This window comes from Pseudochaenichthys georgianus, chromosome 13 (assembly GCF_902827115.2).
Source record: "Pseudochaenichthys georgianus chromosome 13, fPseGeo1.2, whole genome shotgun sequence".
Taxonomy (NCBI): Eukaryota; Metazoa; Chordata; class Actinopteri; order Perciformes; family Channichthyidae; genus Pseudochaenichthys; species Pseudochaenichthys georgianus.
Window position 1 is genome coordinate 40204798 of NC_047515.1, and position 18871 is coordinate 40223668.

At 42.5% G+C, this 18871-nt stretch overlaps 1 protein-coding gene across 1 annotated transcript; it reads left to right on the forward strand.

The window, feature by feature from the left end:
- The first annotated feature begins 4404 nt into the window (after positions 1 to 4404).
- Positions 4405 to 18190, forward strand: dmac2 (distal membrane arm assembly component 2). Its single transcript, XM_034098014.2, has 6 exons — positions 4405 to 4513; positions 12449 to 12741; positions 15007 to 15087; positions 15522 to 15661; positions 15760 to 15922; positions 17653 to 18190. The coding sequence occupies exons 1-6, from the start codon at positions 4496 to 4498 to the stop codon at positions 17789 to 17791; spliced, it is 834 nt and encodes a 277-aa protein (XP_033953905.1). The 5' UTR covers positions 4405 to 4495; the 3' UTR covers positions 17792 to 18190.
- Positions 18191 to 18871: the final 681 nt, after the last annotated feature.

Genomic DNA, 18871 nt, shown 5'->3' on the forward strand with positions numbered 1-18871 from the left:
GAAGCGCTATATAAATTAAATATATTATTATTATTGAACATCAGCAGAATGTCTTTTTGGATTTATGAATTGTGTTTAAAAGTTGTTTAAAAAAGGAGAGATTAACAGTAAAGAAAAATATCCTTTGAGAAATCAAGTCAAAAAACTGAATCCACTTTTCTCTTTGGTCTTGGATAGTTTCAAACAGGGATGATAGCTCATACAATAGAGATCTCAAAGGTCTTTTATTTTGAAACTCTACCTCAGAATGTCCTGATTTTTTCTGAGCGACTAGATGGGATGTGCTGCTATCACCCTGAAGTGAAATGAGGCTTTGATACTGGACATTTTTTGTTTTATTATCATCTAAACACAGAGGGATGATAGCTCATATATGAGACTTCAACGGTCTTTTATTTTGAATCAGAATGTACAAACTTCCTTTGAGAAGTCAAAACACTGAATCCACTTCTCTCTTTGGTCTTGCTGTGTTATTTTGGTCTTAAATTGCTCATTTTGAGGAGCTGGACGGCAGGTTTTGCATGCTTTTATATGTGGATATGACACTTACCCTTCAACATTCACATATTCACCTCTCTTAATGCTTCCAGCAAGGGCCAGAGGTTTTTCACTCATCTCATATATCTGTGTTGTTCCCTGAGGAAAGTAAAATCCTGTTGAAGCTGTTCGTTATATATTTAAGGTGGAGAAGCTACTGCCCTACATGTTCTTGTGTATGTAAACATTCCATAGACCATACTTTCCTTTATGGCACAGAATAGCTATATTTGTGTTTGCAGAAGTTTGAAGCCACTGTGGTTCGCTTCACAGAGATCCATTAAGGCTCTGAGGGTATGAATACAGTGCATCAACAACACACGAGGCGCTTTCAAAGAGAAACGCTTTTGATCTCAACACATGAATATTCTTGGTGGTTGTTATTAAAACAAACAAAAGTAATTTCAACCTGATAAAGATCAATTTGTTTTGACGTGTTTCCAACGAGAGCTGCAAGCAGACTGTTTGATTCATAAAGCTCAAAGGGATCGCAAGCAATGATCATCTTAATGCACACACACACACACACACTCACACGCAGACACACACAACCACACACACATACCTGCACGGGAACACACACACACATACACACGCACACACACGCACACACGTGCATACACACACACACATGCACACACACACACACACGTACATACACACACACGCACACACACACAGACACACACACACGCAGACACACACACACATACATACATACACGCACACACACGCAGACACACACAAACACACACGCACACACACATACACACCTACCTGCACGGGAACACACATACACACACACATACACACACACACAAACACACGTACATACACACGCACACGCAGACACACACAAACATACACACATACCTGCACAGGAACACACACACACTCTCACACACACAAACACACGCACATACACACATACCTGCACAGGAACACACACACATACACACACACGCGTACACGCACATACACACACACAAACACACGCACATACACACATACCTGCACAGGAACACACACACATACACACACACACACACATACACACACACGCATTCACACACAAACACACATACATACACACACATACACACACACACGCACATACACACACACGCAGACTCACATACACACACGCAGACACACACACACGTGCGCACACATACACACACACACACACACACACACACACACACACACACACACAAGGACAATACACACATTGTCTGTCAGTCCCTTTAATGCACTGAGCCATCCATCCGTCCCTGATCGATTCTTCCCACCGTCCGTCACTCCTTCCTTCATTGGTCCAGATGTTCACTCAGCCGACCCTTCGGCTCCACACACACTTCCCACCATCTTTACATCCCTTTACCAATAACTGGTAACAAGGATCTGATGAATCATAACAGTCTTCCGGACCTTATGGGAATACATATTCATATGCTAATCTTTTAATCTTGTATTTTATATCTGTCTTTTCTTATTTGAATGTTTATTCTCTGGATCGTTTTTTTATATACACTTTGTCATTTGGATTGTTTACTGCATGCTGCCATTTTATAATGTTTTTTAATCTTAATTTTTTTTGTTGCATTATGGACTACTCATTGGGAACACATTCAGAGTTGAACACACTGAACACACACACACACACCCACACACGCACGCACGCACACACACACACACACACACACACACACACACACACACACACACACACACACACACACACACACACACACACACACCAGGCCCGGTTCTACGGGGGTGCATAAGAGTCGTTATGCACCCTCATTTGACAAATTAAAAGTGAAAAAAAAAAATTAAAGTGAAAAAAATTACATATATAATAACAATAATAATAATAAGAAGAAGAATAAGAAGAAGAATATAGTTGAAATGAAATAAATTGTAATTGTGGTTAAATAACATTTATTTGGTCAATTTAAACGGTAAGTAACGTTATGATGTCAGGTGCGCGTGACCTGTGCCGCTGCGCGTTCGTCATACACAGCAGTCAGTGATGGACATCAGAAAATGGTTCAAACAACCAGCCCTTATCGCCAGCAGTAACACTGCATCTACTGCAGGTAACAGTTCAGATCATGGGGACATGGCGTTACCCGCGGCCACTGTCGTGGACACTAACGCTCGACTCGCCGGCTTTGCCCGCCTCGCCCACAGAGGCGGAGCAGCCACAGCCGTCTTCGTTGCCCCAAACACCGCCACCCATCGGCGGCCCGCAAGTGTCCGCAGAGCCTGCCCAGGTATATTTAAGAAAGTACCCGACTCGCCTAGTGTACAGTGGGGGGAGGCGCTCATTTTGCAGCTCATGGTTTCAAAACAGAGATGGCGCCACAACTGGCGCCAGGGGTACGTGATAAGGGACTGGGAAGGCATGAATCAAAGAGCACATGAAGTCAGTGGCTTTGTGGAAGGAGAGGTGTGCACGAAGTGAGACTGGTACAGAGGTTTCCACTCTTGTAAATGCAGCACAACTGGAGAAAACTAAAAGTCAATCTGTTTACAGTTCTGTTTCATATGGGTGTTGAGAGGTATCCATAGATCTCTTCATGTTGCTCTCAAAGTGCACCAGATTGATGCTTTTAACTTCAATATTAAAATCTTCACGGGGTAGCATCCCCTCGGACCCCCCTAGAGGAGGTGAGGACCCCCCTAGAGGGTGTTACTTATAAAAATAGCACTTTAACACTGCACCCTCTCTAATCTCAGATGCACCCTGAGTCATGTTGTTCTGGAACCGGGCCTGACACACACACACACACACACACACACACACATGCTCACTGTTATATTTAAATGCTATTGTGTGCGTCACCATCCACTGTCTCTTTGTCCTCCAATCCTCTGAAGCACGAGCCGTGATCTAATTTGTTAATTGTTTACACCAGTAGGCGTGAGCCGCCTGACACTCACTCACCTCACTGTGTGTGTGTGTGTGTGTGTGTGTGTGTGTGTGTGTGTGTGTGTGTGTGTGTGTGTGTGTGTGTGTGTGTGTGTGTGTGTGTGTGTGTGTGTGTGTGTGTGTGTGTGTGTGTGTGCGCGTGCATGCTTGGTGTTGGTAATAGTGTTTTTTCAGTGACACATCCATCTGAGGAGTGAGAGGTAAAGCAAGTGTCTCTCTCGTTGTTGTATTAACACAATGCTTGGAGAAATATATATCTATATAATCCTGGATATTGGTCTGGAGATACAGCAGACTGAGGACATATGTAGGCTGCCACCGTGAGGTCAATATCTGCTTGAATAATGATATTTAAGTAGCGATATGTCTCAACTCTGGGCTACTTTAGATTCAGATTCAAAATGCAAGCCTTTATTGTCATATGATCAGATTGTTCAGTAGACAAGAAATACTGCAAAGAAAGCATTTAGATTGTTGGTTATCGGACAGCTGCTGTGTAATAATAACTACATTTTTGTTCAGATATTCCTTTCTTCTATTTTTTTGTTTATCCAATTATTTCGGCCACCGTAATCATGACATTTAGAGTTTTGTCCTTTGCATCATAGAGTTTTGTATATCCCTTTAAATGTCATTTTGTTATTTTAAACCTGTCGATGTGGCTTTTTTGTGTAAAAAAACTAGCTACTATAACCTAGGTTCTAGTTAATTGATATGACTACACTGTGAATACATTGAAAACGTCTTTTTTAGGAGCTTTGATTCTTGCCTTCCTTGTACATAATTGCATTCGTCAATGTACTGATTTGACTGTGTTTTAATTTAAATAAAACTAGCCTTTCTTTCCATTTGATCATCTTATTTGTATCTCCCTTCATGTCAGGTCAGGTCAGGTAAATGTGGTCATCATTGAGTCGAGCAGACAGCGCCACCCTGCGGCGGACATGATGAACAACAGCTGAATGCAAAAGCGAAGCTGCGATGATTTTCCCTAACGTGTTCCCGTAGAACGCTGCTGTCATGTCTGCCCCCTTCATGGTAAGCTACCCTTCAAATTTCGATTTATTAATACAGTAGTTCATACTATTTAAACACATTTACCTACACAGTTTAGAGTGTAGACGTGTTTATATTCAGTTAAGAGGCTGAATGCTGTTGTTAGTATGTAGCTGCCTGTTAACAACATGTTAGCTTTAAAATGCTACATTAGCCTTAAAGCCACCTATGTGATGTAGTTGTTAAGTGATGCAATGTTTTTATATTGTAGACATGCAATAGACAATAATAAGAGCAATTTATCAGGGATTGGTCAGCAACTAATACGGCAAACTCACAAAAAGGAAAAATGTAGCGTCACCTTTCAATGGATGCAGATTCATGCTATCATACTTAAAAGGTACATTTAAAGCCTACTCATACATGCATACCTTCAGTAAAGTATATAGCATGATACACATCCTGTAACAGGGTTAGGATTTAGCAGCCAGGTATATATTACACAGTTATTATGTATTGCACATATTGTATTGGTATTTAGCAGCAAGGGGTGATATAGTCTGAGTTGTGGTGTGGGGAATAATGTTGTGATAGGGGAATGTTTTTTAAATGTCTTGAACTCAAACAATAACAGAGTGACTTTGAGCATGCTATCGGCTGTTTGTCAGACTCTTTATTTGCATTTGATGAATTGAAATGCAATACATTAATTTAAAATGTGTGGTGTATCAACATTTAAAATGGAAATAGCTGTACAGCTTTAAAAAGGTAGCATTGTGCAGAAATGTGAAGAAAAAAATCGGAAGAATATGCAACAGTTCACAGAGCGTAAGGAATGAGACAAAGATACACGTGTTTACGTAACACACACCTTAGAGGCTTCTCAATACTCAAATTTCCCCTCCTCGACTCCCCTCCTCGACTCCCCTCCTCGATACTTAGACCCGCCCACAGGAGATGCGAGCGGAGGACCGAGGAGGGGAACCGAGGAGAGAGGAGGGGAAGCAGCAGACGTTTAAAGAAATGAGAACTCCTCTCCTCTGAGCGGTCATATTAAAGCGACGTCCGTTCATTATTACGTGGCAACAGCTGCATCAGCTGTCGAGTGTTTCGTCATATTTTATAATCTCTGTTAGATCAGCTGAACATTGTTCCCCCACATATTTACTTTGAGTTCATTGAGAGTGCGGTATAATGAGACAATAACAGGCTACAGATTCACACACACGCACAAATATATTTATATAAATATATGCAATTTAAAGTATGAGAGCACTCTCATAATAACGTAACACAATCAGAGACTGGATATACCCCCCCCCCCTCTCTCTGGTCGCTGAAATGGGGAATTGAAATTACCTAAAGTTGTATTTGCAAGTATTAAAAGTAAGGACATCAAACCAACTGAGACCCGTCTGTCCGCCGCATCTGCGCACTGTACAACACACACCTACACACTGTACAACACACACCTACACACTGTACCACACGCACCTACACACTGTACCACACGCACCTACACACTGTACCACACGCACCGACACTATAGGCCTACCACACACTTGCTTGGAACAATCTTCAGCAAGAATTGAAACTGAGCAATCTCATTCCTCTGCATGTTTTTAAAGCTAGGCTAAATGAAATGCTTGCTGATACAATGGGCACTTGTAAATGTCTATAACTATGTATCCTGTAAATATAATGTATAATGTCCTTATTGTTTTATGTTTCATGTGGGACCTATATGCTGCAGGTCTCCCTTGAAAAAGAGATCTATGATCTCAATGGGACCAGTCTGGTTAAATAAAGGTTTGAAATGAAATGAAAACACCTACAGCTCCTAAAGCATAATCAGGCAACAGCCGTTGTGTATTTTATTATGAAGCACTAAATGTTCTTAGAAAAATATGGACTCTTTGTAGATATCTACTAAACTAAAGCAAATAAAGAGAGTAGGCCTGTTATACTGAGTGATATATATTTTACACACTGCTCTGCTTTCTGCAGGACCTCACAGCTGTTCTCACTGTAAACATCGCGTTGCGATGAGAGCAGTTTCTAAAATAATATCCAGGGGTTGCATGCAGAGCTGTCATTGGCTGAGATAAGTCCGGCCGTGCGTCACGCCGCCACCGTTCCCGGAAATGCATCCGCGGAGGAGCCGTGGAGGAACCATCAGTGTATCCTCGGTTATAGCTCCTCCAGAGAGCCTCCTCGACGCTCGATCCTCGGTCCTCGGTGTGCATTTAGAGAAATGAGACGTCCTTCAAAATGGCGCGCTGAAATTCATTTCCGGGTCACTACCGGAGGACCGAGGAGTCGAGGAGTTGAGGAGGGGAAATTTGAGTATTGAGAAGCCTCTCTTGATATAATAGGCTTGTTTGAGACAAGCAAGACCTGCGCAGTTGCGATCAACGTCTTGCTAGTGCGTTGCATGATGGTTAGTCATTAGAGGCTTCTCAATACTCAAATTTCCCCTCCTCGACTCCCCTCCTCGATACTTAGTCCCGCCCACAGGAGATGCGAGCGGAGGACCGAGGAGGGGAACCGAGGAGAGAGGAGGGGAAGCAGCAGACGTTTAAAGAAATGAGAACTCCTCTCCTCTGAGCGGTCATATTAAAGCGACGTCCGTTCATTATTACGTGGCAACAGCTGCATCAGCTGTCGAGTGTTTTGTCATATTTTATAATCTCTGTTAGATCAGCTGAACATTGTTCCCCCACATATTTACCTTGAGTTCATTGAGAGTGCGGTATAATGAGACAATAACAGGCTACAGATGCGGACACACACACACAAATATATTTATATAAATATATGCAATTTAAAGTATGAGAGCACTCTCATAATAACGTAACACAATCAGAGACTGGATATATCCCCCCCCCCCTCTCTCTGGTCGCTGAAATGGGGAATTGAAATTACGGGCCAAAAGTTGTATTTGCAAGTATTAAAAGTAAGCAGAGGACACCAAACCAACTAAGACCTGTCTGTCCGCCGCATCTGCGCACACACTGTACCACACACACACCTACACACTGTACAGGACACACCTACACACTGTACCACACACACACACACACACACACACACACACACACACACACACACACACACACACACACACACACACACACACACACACACACACACACACACACACACACACTGTACCACACACACCTACAGCTGCTAAAGCATAATCAGGCTACAGCCGTTGTGTATTTTATTATGAAGCACTAAATGGTTTTAGAAAAATATGGACTCTTTGTAGATATCTACTAAACTAAAGCAAATAAAGAGAGTAGGTCTGTTATACTGAGTGATATATATTTTACACACTGCTCTGCTTTCTGCAGGACCTCACAGCTGTTCTCACTGTAAACATCGCGTTGCGATGAGAGCAGTTTCTAAAATAATATCCAGGGGATGCATGCAGAGCTGTCATTGGCTGAGATAAGTCCGGCCGTGTGTCACGCCTCCACCGTTCCCGGAAATGCATCCGCGGAGGAGCCGTGGAGGAACCATCAGTGTATCCTCGGTTATAGCTCCTCCAGAGAGCCTCCTCGACGCTCGATCCTCGGTCCTCGGTGTGCATTTAGAGAAATGAGACGTCCTTCAAAATGGCGCGCTGAAATTCATTTCCGGGTCACTACCGGAGGACCGAGGAGTTGAGGAGGGGAAATTTGAGTATTGAGAAGCCTCTATTTTGTCCGACTTGCTCTGGAGGCTCGCCCACATGAGACTTTGAAATCTCGCGGGACAAAGACGGCCGCAGCCTTGAGAGCGAGGCGAGGCGAGTTGGCGCAGTTGCTCTCCACGAGCTGCGGAAGCGAAATGCTTGATGGGAAACGGCTCGCTGGTATCTCGAGCTGAGCGCTCATTGGTGGTTTTTACCACGTGCTGCTGATGAAACTCTCCAATTGGCTGGCAAAAGTTTGTTGTTGTTTTGTGTCAGTTTTACGTCGCCACATCCATTCCCATTTTTCATCATTGTTCCACAATTAGTGCTGTGTACCGGTACGCCGAACCGGTACTGGACTTGTAAAAAGTTTCGGTTCAAGTCCGGTTAAAACCGGAACGTCGGGAACCGGTACTTGGACTCGCAAAAAAACTAGCACTTACGTATATTCTGGTGTCTGTGGTTATTTAAACATTCCCTGATAAACGTTATTCAGCGTCAATAAATGAGTGCTAACCCCAGTGTGCTCAGTGTACAACATCACATGTCATTTCACCTTCGATTCACGGTTTGAAAACGTAGCATTTCGCCACATGCTAATGCTAACCGGAACGGAAGAATTTTCAGAATAAAAGCATTAAGTTAATATTGTGAACTTCCGTTTTTTTCAGAATAAAACTGATTTAAATTAAATAGTGTATTTAACTCAAAATTACGCCATATCAACATTGATTTTAATTTCTAACAGTATGTATGTACATCACTATGTATGTAGTATGTACTCCTGTATAATGTACACAAGCAGAGTTGTAGAAAAGTGGCAAAAAGTGTTTTTTTTACATTTGTACTTTGTAGAGAAATGTAGACACAAGTTGGAAGGGAGCAAAATAAACCTGACGAGTTTGAATTTGAGTTGATTATGAGTTAATTTTCAATTGATAATTAGCTCACAATAAGTTCACTTTAGTTACTCACACAACTTGACACAAGCCATGGGTTCAGGTCCGGACTTATAAGTCCGGACCTGAACCTGAACCTCTGGACTTGAGTCCGGACCTGAACCTGAATGTGAGTCCAGGTACGCAGCACTATCCACAATGTTTATCATCATGAAATGAATATCTATATATTTTATACTATACTGCTTACCGTTTTCATACTTTATATATCTTAGCATATTCATACACACTGTTCATACTGCTCACAGGCTGCTAGTGTATTCATACACACTGTTCATACTGCTCTCAGGCTGATATCTTAGCATATTCATACACACTGTTCATACTGCTCTCAGGCTGATATCTAGTGTATTCATACCCCACTGTTTATTCATCATTCAATTCATTCTATATGTTATTCTGTAGATTGTGTACATTACTTTCCACTTCACTGCTTGTTGCACCTGGTTAGAAGCTAAACTGCATTTCGTTGTCTCAGTACCTGTAATATGTGCAATAACAATAAAGTTGAATCTAATCTTGAGCAGGAACAAATGTATTTACTTAGTACATATCTGACATTAACGATTAAACACATGTGTGCATTCTTTATAAATGCAAACCGAGTCAAGCCGACTCCGGAGGTGGCGGTATGCACCTTAAAGCTGTTTGCAATCCGCCAAAAAACCGAGAGAAGAAGAAAAAGATGAAGAAGCCGACTCGGAGCTGTCCGACTTCAGGCGAGCTTTTTGAGACCTCCCCCGGCTGCGATCGGCTACTCTCGTCTACTTTCGAGGCGAGCCGCAACGCCTCTCAAACAAGCCTAATGCCTGTCTATGGGAGGAGTTAAGAGTCCTCTTCTAACACTTGATCAGACAAGAGCTGCCGGACAGTACGTTTGCTGTAAATATCTTTCCTTTATCACTTTATAATAATAACAAATGATATTTATATAGCGCCTTTCAAGGGACCCAAGGTCGCTGTACATGGTGGACAAACAGACAATCAAAGGGCAAACAAAACATAAAGGAAGCCGGGGGACCAAGAAAGGACGAGGGCCCGAAGCAGGCCAGGGTGAACAGGTGTGTTTTTAATGATGGTTTGAAGACGTCCAGGGAGGCAGCTTTACGGATCTCAGCAGGAAGTGCATTCCAGAGGGTGGGGGCCGCAACAATGACGCCCTGTCACCAACAGTTCGGAGGCGAGAGCGGGGGATGGAGAGCAGGCCCGTGTCTGAGGACCGCAGACTCCGAGAAGGGGTGTAGGGATGGAGGAGGTCCGATGAGTACCGGGGGGCGAGGGCATGGAGAGACTTGTACGTGAGGAGGAGTGTTTTGTACTGAATCCGGGACTCGACCGGCAGCCGGTGGAGGTGGATGAGGGTGGGGGTGATGTGTTCCCATGGCTTGGTGCGGGTGAGAAGCCTGGCGGCAGAGTTCTGGACGTATCGGAGCCTGTCCAGGGTTTTGATGGGAACCCCGGACAGGTTTCCATTGCTGTAGTCCGGACGGGATGTGACTTTTTTTTTTGCTGTATTATTATTTTAATTTGTATTCTATTTTTATCTTTATTTTCACCCTGTGTGAAGTGAATCCTGTTTTTCATTCTGACACCGTTGCTGTTATTAACGCCTGACTTTCAGAATCAGAAACAGCTTTATCACCAGGTAGATTGACGCGTACGAGGAATCTGACTTGGTGTCGTGGTGCAAGTAAAAAACACAGATAGAGAACTATTTTAAGAAGGCAAGGCAAGTTTGGTTCAACACCGGCTGAACAACATGTGCTTACAGTTAAACGTAAAAAAACCATTATGCATGATGTTCAGTAAACGACCAGTCAAAATCAAAGGATACAACATGGTTTTTTAACGGATCAGAAATTAGATTAGATTAGATTAGAATCTGTAATGACCACACAGCCAGGCTGGTGGAATTCGTGTTCAGTGCAGAGTATTGTTCCATACAATTCAACATACAATAAACAGACAATAAAAAGTACAACACACAGCACAGGGCAAAGACATCATAACATAAAGTTCAAGGTGTGGTGGATTATTATTGTTCATTGGGGTTATTTAGAGTCCATTTAGTGTCCGTATTGCAGAGGGGAAGAAGCTGTTTTTGAAGCGAGCGGTTCTGGCGGACAGTGACCTGTAGCGCCTCCCTGAGGGCAGAAGTTGGAAGACATGGAGACCTGGGTGGGAGGGGTCAGAAATGATTTCCTTTGCCCTTGTGACGGTTCGTTGGTGGTGAAGTGATTCGAGTGACGGAAGGGGACTGCCGGTGATTTTTGATGCTTTATTGACGATACGTTGAAGTCTATTCCGGGAGAGGTTGTCTGAACTGCTGTACCAGACGGTGATGGAGGATGTGAGGATGCTTTGGAGGATGGCTGTGTAGAACTGGATTAGGAGAGGTTTCCTCACTCTGTATTTCTAGAACTCGTCCCCCACTTCAAGTATCTTGGAGTCATACTGGACTCGAACTTGACTTTTAAGAAACATATCAAGAAAGTATCAAATACTTTTAAATTCAACTTGCAACATTTTAAACAAATCAGACCTTTCTTAACGGTCAATGCTGCAAAGTCATACCATTACCTCCACTGCGTGATTCTATCCCACAGCTGTTCAAGAGAGCTAAAAGGTGTTTGACAGAAAGCCAAAGTCATACCTCCACTGTACCATCCTGGAACAACACAATTTCTTGAGTTTTGACCATTTTAAGTCTTTTAAAAGTATGTGCTTTATTTATAAATGTTTACATGGACTGCCCCCCCCTCCCTCTTAGGGGAGTTCATCCACAGAAACCACACTGGACGCTGCACTAGGTCAGAAACCAGAGGAGACTGTGAGGTCCACCGCAGACGGACCACTTTTAGTCAAAATGTCCTCTAATTAAAGGCTGCTCGTTGTGGAACAGCCTCCCAGCTGAGACACGGATCGTCCCACTCTCAATAGGTTCAAAGGTCAACTCAAAGAATGGATGAGAAACAACCAGACGTGCCATCACCGCTAAATGCACTTTAACACGGGGGTATCTCCTCCTGCACTTTAGGCAGCTCTTGTATCTCCTCTTGCACTTTATAAGTTGTTGCTGCTATATTGTAAATACTTGTGTGTGCTGCTCTTGCTCTTTCTGCATATCATGTATTTATTTTTGCTGTGTTTATAAATGTCATGTTCTTAAATGTTATGTGAGGGACTACGGATGGAAATGAGCTCAAAGCTAAAATCCGGCATATTTACACTTGAAGCATTATTTGTCTTAAGTGTCCCTCTTCAAATAAACAATGAAATGAAATGAGATAATTTCCCCAAGGGGATAAATAAAGTTTCATCTTATCTTCTCTACAGTCTCTGTACAGATGTTGCCAGCGTTCGGCTCTCCTGGTCGTCTCCAGACGGTCGTTGAGCTCGGTGTCTCCCCCCAGCTCGGTGTCTCCCCCCAGCTCGGTGTCTCCCCCCAGCTCGGTGTCTCCCCCCAGCTCGGTGTCTCCCCCCAGCTCGGTGTCTCCCCACAGCTCGGTGTCTCCCCCCCCTCTGCACACCAGGTTCCTGCTCTACCTCACCCAGTGCTTCTACGATGTGGAGATGCTCCAGAGCTGGAGTTTTCTGCGGAGGTGGAAGAGGGTTCAGAAGAGAAATACGTAAGGAAACATTTTGGCTGTCTTAAACATCGAGAAGCTTCCAAACCAGTGTTGCTGGTATCTGTTACTGGGAGCAGTTGTAACGGGATGTGTCATCAAACTAATTAACTGGTTTAAAGCTGTTCCTGATTAATGCACACATTTCCTGGAATCAGTGTTGGGAAAGTTCACTCTCTACATGAACTAGTTCAGTTCACAGTTCACACATTTTAAAATGAACTAGTTCAGTTCATAGTTCATAATTCAAAATGTTGAACTAAAGTTCATGGTTTCAAAAATGAACTAATTTATAGTTCATAGTTCTTTTTTCAATACGTTGCTGCGAGCTATTATTTGTCTCCTGTACGATGTTAATGGGCCATTTAAATGTTTACAATATCCTCAGAGGGCCGTACAAGTTATTGACCTCTGCTTAAAAAAACTAAAATCACAGCCCATTCATTTCATTCTGTGCAAAGAAAAAGCAACCTCTTAATCCAGATATCTCACCATGACTCGCGTATGCATGCACGTGCAGGGTGTGGCGTGACCACCAAAACAGAAAGATATGGACACAAGATGTGTGCAAATGTATTTAGTTTCCTATCCATGTGAACATGATTTAAGTGGGGGGGACCTAACCTCCTCTAGGGGGGTCCGGGGGGCATGCTCCCCTGGCAAGATTGTTTGCACTATGAGAGCAACATTAGGAGATCTATGGACACATCTCTCAACACCCAAACACAACTGTCAGCAGATTTTCTTTTAATTTATGGATATTTGACAAATCACTCCCCTTTGAAACTGTATTCTTCTTTATTAATAACTGTCATATAGTATTTTATACCTGTTTACTTTATTCTCTTGTTTTTTTTATAACTATAATGATCATATAAAGATGTGCCTTTACCTCCCTGGTTGTAGACAACGCTTCTTATATTCGTTAGCATAGCTAGCTAACCAGATGCTAATGATAACAACACAGTTATTGACTGTATGACAGATGAACAGATCGCCACTGGGCTTTCAACTAAAGACACAGACACGCAGAAACTGCGGCATGTGTATGGACTTATCGGTACTGCAATTTCTGAAGTGCTGGAGTGGCGTTCTGGTGCTCTCCGTCAGAACTGCACCCCTGTCAGTCGAGACATATACCACGTGATGACACGTTAGGCTCGTGTTGTGTTCAAGGACCCTGACCTTGGCCAGGAAAAACAGGCACTAGCTTGTTTAATTTTTTTGCGGTCTAGATTTCTTTCATTTTTTTATTCTTTGCGTGTGTTTATAAATTACCTCGAGGGCCGTACCAAATTGTCTCGCGGGCCGTATACGGACAGAGGCCGGAGGTTCCCCACCCCTGCCGTAGAGTCTCACTCTGAGCGAGTGCTGCTGCAGCTGCTCTCGGCTTCGTCCATACTAATTCATTCATTCAATGCTCGCCGGTTCCGCGGTTCCACATTGTTTGTTGTGAGGAGTCTGATATATTTAGTATATTTATATTTTAGTGCGACAGCCAGGGGTGACAGGCGCGTACGCGTCACAGGCATTTTGAAGCCTGTTTACGGTGTGTTTTAACTGGGTTTTCGGCTGAAATGCATATGAAATCTGGCACACTTTTGAACGCCGTTATAATACAGTGCTGAGAATGAACGCACTTTTGAACGCCGTTATACAGCGCTGAGAATGAACGCGTTCTCAATTACGTTCATCTAGCGGAAATACAGTACGTTCAGTTCACGTTCGCCCAAAATATGAACGCGTTCATGAACGATCGTTCATTGAACGCGTTCAGGTACATCACTGCCTGGAATATAGTCCAACTAAAGGTCAATGCACGAATACAAAGAAATCCTCCAAAAATAAATGTAATAGTTCAAGTTAAGACATTTTTTAATATTGGTTATTGTAAAATATTAGGGAAGGGCCTTATAAAGATTTAGATATTATATTGATACATTTTATTGTGATATCAGACCAAATATTGTCTTAGATTTTGTATATCGTAATATGGCATTTAAAGGCTGCATTACAGTAAAGTAATGTCATTTTATATTTGTCTTGACCAACTAGTCATCACATTCAAATTATTGATGGTTATTTAGTAAGTAATGTAATCATTTTTAAAGCAGTACAATATTGTCAGAATATTGATATTGTTGTATGAAGGAAAAAGTAAAGTGATATCTGATTTTCTCAATATCGCCCAGCCCTATTTCCGTTCCAGTTTGTGAAGTTTCTGTATCTTTTTGACCTTCGCTGACTTTTCCCTTCTGTCTTTCACAGTTACTATGGCTACACTCAGAAGAACTACGGATCAGACATCGCAGCAGCGTATTACATCCTGAGTCTGAAGGGAGGGCTCAGGTGAGAGCCTTTTTTTTTTACATTAAACAAATATTCTTTTGTCCCTCACTTTTCTCCCGGCGTTAGAGACAGTTTTTGGTTTAGTTTTTTGTGAAAAAGCCAAATATGTTCACCTAGTGGCTACCTCTGTAGTCGAGGGAATATAAAAGACTACAATTCCCACAGCGCCGGCCCTTTAAGAGACACAGATATAGGCGAAAATATATGGAAGTTAACGTCAAGACGTAGTTTTTAACCGTCAAATTACAACCTGTAGACACAACCATTGGTACACCTTTACGGTATGTACTGTATGAGGCTATTCTTGATGCGCCTCCATCTTGTATTAAGTTGCCATATCTCCTGTAATAATGCAGCATAGGGGATACATTTATCGTGTTAAAATGTTCCGCTGTGATCCAGTTTCCATGTGTTCTTCTGCGTCGTGTCCTCAGGTTTGTCGGCCAGTCAGAGTGGTTCATTGCAGATCGGAGGGGCAAATTTAATTGGGCTTTCTTGGATCACAAAGACACACCCCTGGAGGAAGTGAACATGAACTACACAGGCATCAACTACAGAGGGCTGGACAACCTCGGTAAAGAGGGGTTTTTGTTCCTTTCAATCCAACTTTTCTCCCAACTGTATCCTCCCTTTCTGTCCCTCTGACCTCGTCTGACTCATGTCCTCCCGCAGAGGAGCAGAAATCTTTGCGGACTCTGTCATTACGAGGATGTCCTGAAGTGAACGACTGGTTTCTGGCCAGGCTTCACATGTTCGAGGACTCTCTGGAGGAACTGGACATCTCTCACTGTCCACGCATCACGACAGGCGGCCTGGCTGCACTCAGGAATCTCAAGTTAGTATCCGAACACTTGAAACATTACCAAATCACTTCTTTTGTATTATTACGCTCATTTTCAGGTTCATATCAGTAGGGATGTAACGATATATCGAATATCGCGGTAAATAAATGTCTCAATACCGTCGTGAGACTGACAAAATCTACCACGAGATTTTTTTAACCCTTTATTCAACCAGATGGTCCCATTGAGATCATCGATCTGTTTTTCAAGGGAGACCTGTCCAACATGGCAGCAAGTAGGTTACAACATGAAAACAACAGATAACACTTATGGCATCGTATTTACAGGGCTACATCTACACACCTAGAGACATTGACAAGTACCAACAGTATATTTATATCTCTGTCAATAAGCCTCACCTTCTTGGCAACAACTGTATTATTTTTTAAATGGTGGAGAGACAATGCACAGTTTTACCCACTGCTGTCACTCATGGCCAAAGCATATCTCTCTGTCCCCGCAACATCAGTACCAAGCGAGAGAGTTTTCTCCACAGCAGGGGATTTTGCAAACGCCCAAACATCCCAGCTTCTACCTGGAAATGTGGAAATGCTCACATTCCTAAAAGATAACCTTGATGACGTTGAGTGAGTAAGTTAGAGTTGAGTTACTTGAAAAACTAAAGTGAAACTTGATTTATTCTATTGCAGGGTCTGATTCAGGGACGTGCACAGGTACGGGCTAATGTTGCCCGGGCAACGGCCCTTTTGAACTTTTTGGCTGACCTGCCCCTCTGGAGAGAGCGAAAGTCTTTTTTTTCTGCCGAATAAACATGATAAGCCCACAATTAGTATTGTAGAGTCTCGCTGCGATAAAACACACCTTGCCAGCGCTGACATCTGCCCCCAGTCACGTGACTTTGTTTACAATCTGACAGCTGAAAAGCAAAGGAAAGCCCTCCGAGTCCGGTCCGGCCTCATGTGGCTATGGTGATCATGTGCCTGCCTGGCTTTGGTGGCCAATCCTCGGGTCAATCTGTCCCCGGAAATGTCCCTGTTTTTAAATATGCTTTTATTGATTTTGAGTTTTCTCATGGCAGTTAGAGTATCGGGGACAAACCAGGGGACTTTACTTCCTCTTGACACCGTCGGTTATTTACAAAAAAAACACTGCTCCGTAAACTCCCTCACCGCTCTCTCTCTTTTCTTGATCGCCCTCTCTCACATACGGGAGAACACTTCTCACATCCGTTACAATGGTCAAACTACATTAAAACAGAATTGTCCGCATGTTGTCTTTAATAGTTGCCAACATTAGATATGTTAATGAGATATGGACCGCAAAACAAAACATTTCCCTGGTTTTCATTTTTTTATAAAAAGCTCTTATGTTTTCGGGGGGGTGGGGGGAGGCCCTTTTTCTAGTTTAGAGCAATAGCCCCTCCAAATGTCTGTGCACATCCCTGGTCTGATTATTATATTGTTGACACTTTAAAATACTACTATCCTACTAAAATGCTGAACAAATCAGATTTATTATTTAATAAAGAAAAACAAATTCACATTTTTTTTCCTTTTTTTTTCAATATCGTGATAAATATCGTACCGTGGACCGGAAGTAAACAATGGAGGCTTTTCAGGCAAAGAGGGAACTTTGGAATTTAGATCTCGCCGACCATTTACATGCACCCGATATAACTCACTACAGGAGAGGGGAAACCCCAAGAAAGCATAATAAGGGCTCTTTAAATGTTCTCACTGTTTGTTGTGTGCCTGTTCTTCAGAGGACTGAAGCGTCTGGATGTGTCGTCCCTCCCTGGGATCTCGAGTCCAGGCGTGGTCATCATCCTGCTGGAGGAGATGTTACCAAAGTGCGATGTCATTGCTAACGGCTACGACCACACGCTGAGGGAGGAGAGCTGAAGGAGGAGCCCATGTGAAGGACGGACGTCAGAGGAATCGAGAGACTTTGTTCAGAAAGAGAGAGGGTCTTCTGTGAGAGCTCGGAAAGTCTGCTTTCATGCTATGGAAACATTAACGATACAATCCCTTTATGGGAGGGGCGATATAGACACAGACAATATCCAGCATCTTCATTTTTCAATGGACATCTGCACAAGTCTTGTCACACATAGTAAGGAACAAACATGTACTTCCTCAAGTTTGTTAGACATCTGTCCTCTCTTGTCGGATATAAATCTATATGGGTACGTCTGTCTGTCTGTCTGTATGTATTGAGCAAATTGAACCTTGTGCATGTGTTTTGTTTGCAGAAATGTAAACATGATTTGAAATGTACTGAATAAAGATTTTATTTCATGATTTGTGTACACTTATTACCTTTACCTATAACATACAAGTTCTGTGGCAACACGCCCAAATGTGTATTTCAAATCTTCACTGTGGAAGCTTATGTGAGGAAACTAAAGCCCATAATGCACTATGAGCCTTGTAGGATCAGATCTGATATTAGATGGACAAAGACACCAGAACTATTGGGAGACAAGAAATAACTCGGATGAGGCAATCACTGCTACTTATGTATGTAAAGATGTCTTCTGCAATGCTTTGGTAGCCAATTTTTAAGTGAACAGAACTTGTTTTATGAGCCAGTCCTACTTTACAATGCATGTTGGGTAATATTGCCTATTTTAAATGTAGATGTTTCCTCTTCTCCACGTTTATTAACTTCTTGTTGATTATATAGACTTGTATGTGACACTCAGTGGTGTTAAGTAACATTTCCTTGCCAATATCTTTGTACTTTACTTAAGTTACCTTTTGAATGCAGGACTTTTACTGTAACAGAGTATTCCTACACTCTGGTACTTCTACTTTTACTTAAGTAAAATACCTGAGTACTTCTTCCACCTCCGGTTTTACAATGTATAATATTGTCTCCTATAAAGTTGATATGTGGCATATTGTCCATCTTAATATCCGTTTATTTAATAGTTGTATGTAGGTGACATTTTAAAGAACCTTTAATTGTAGAATAGTTAA

Bases quoted from the DNA above. Each gene is read 5' to 3' on its own strand.
- dmac2 (XM_034098014.2), top strand. The intron at 15,088-15,521 runs GTGAGAGCCTTT...TCGTGTCCTCAG, and splicing joins AGTCTGAAGGGAGGGCTCAG to GTTTGTCGGCCAGTCAGAGT. The intron at 15,662-15,759 runs GTAAAGAGGGGT...GTCCTCCCGCAG, and splicing joins CAGAGGGCTGGACAACCTCG to AGGAGCAGAAATCTTTGCGG.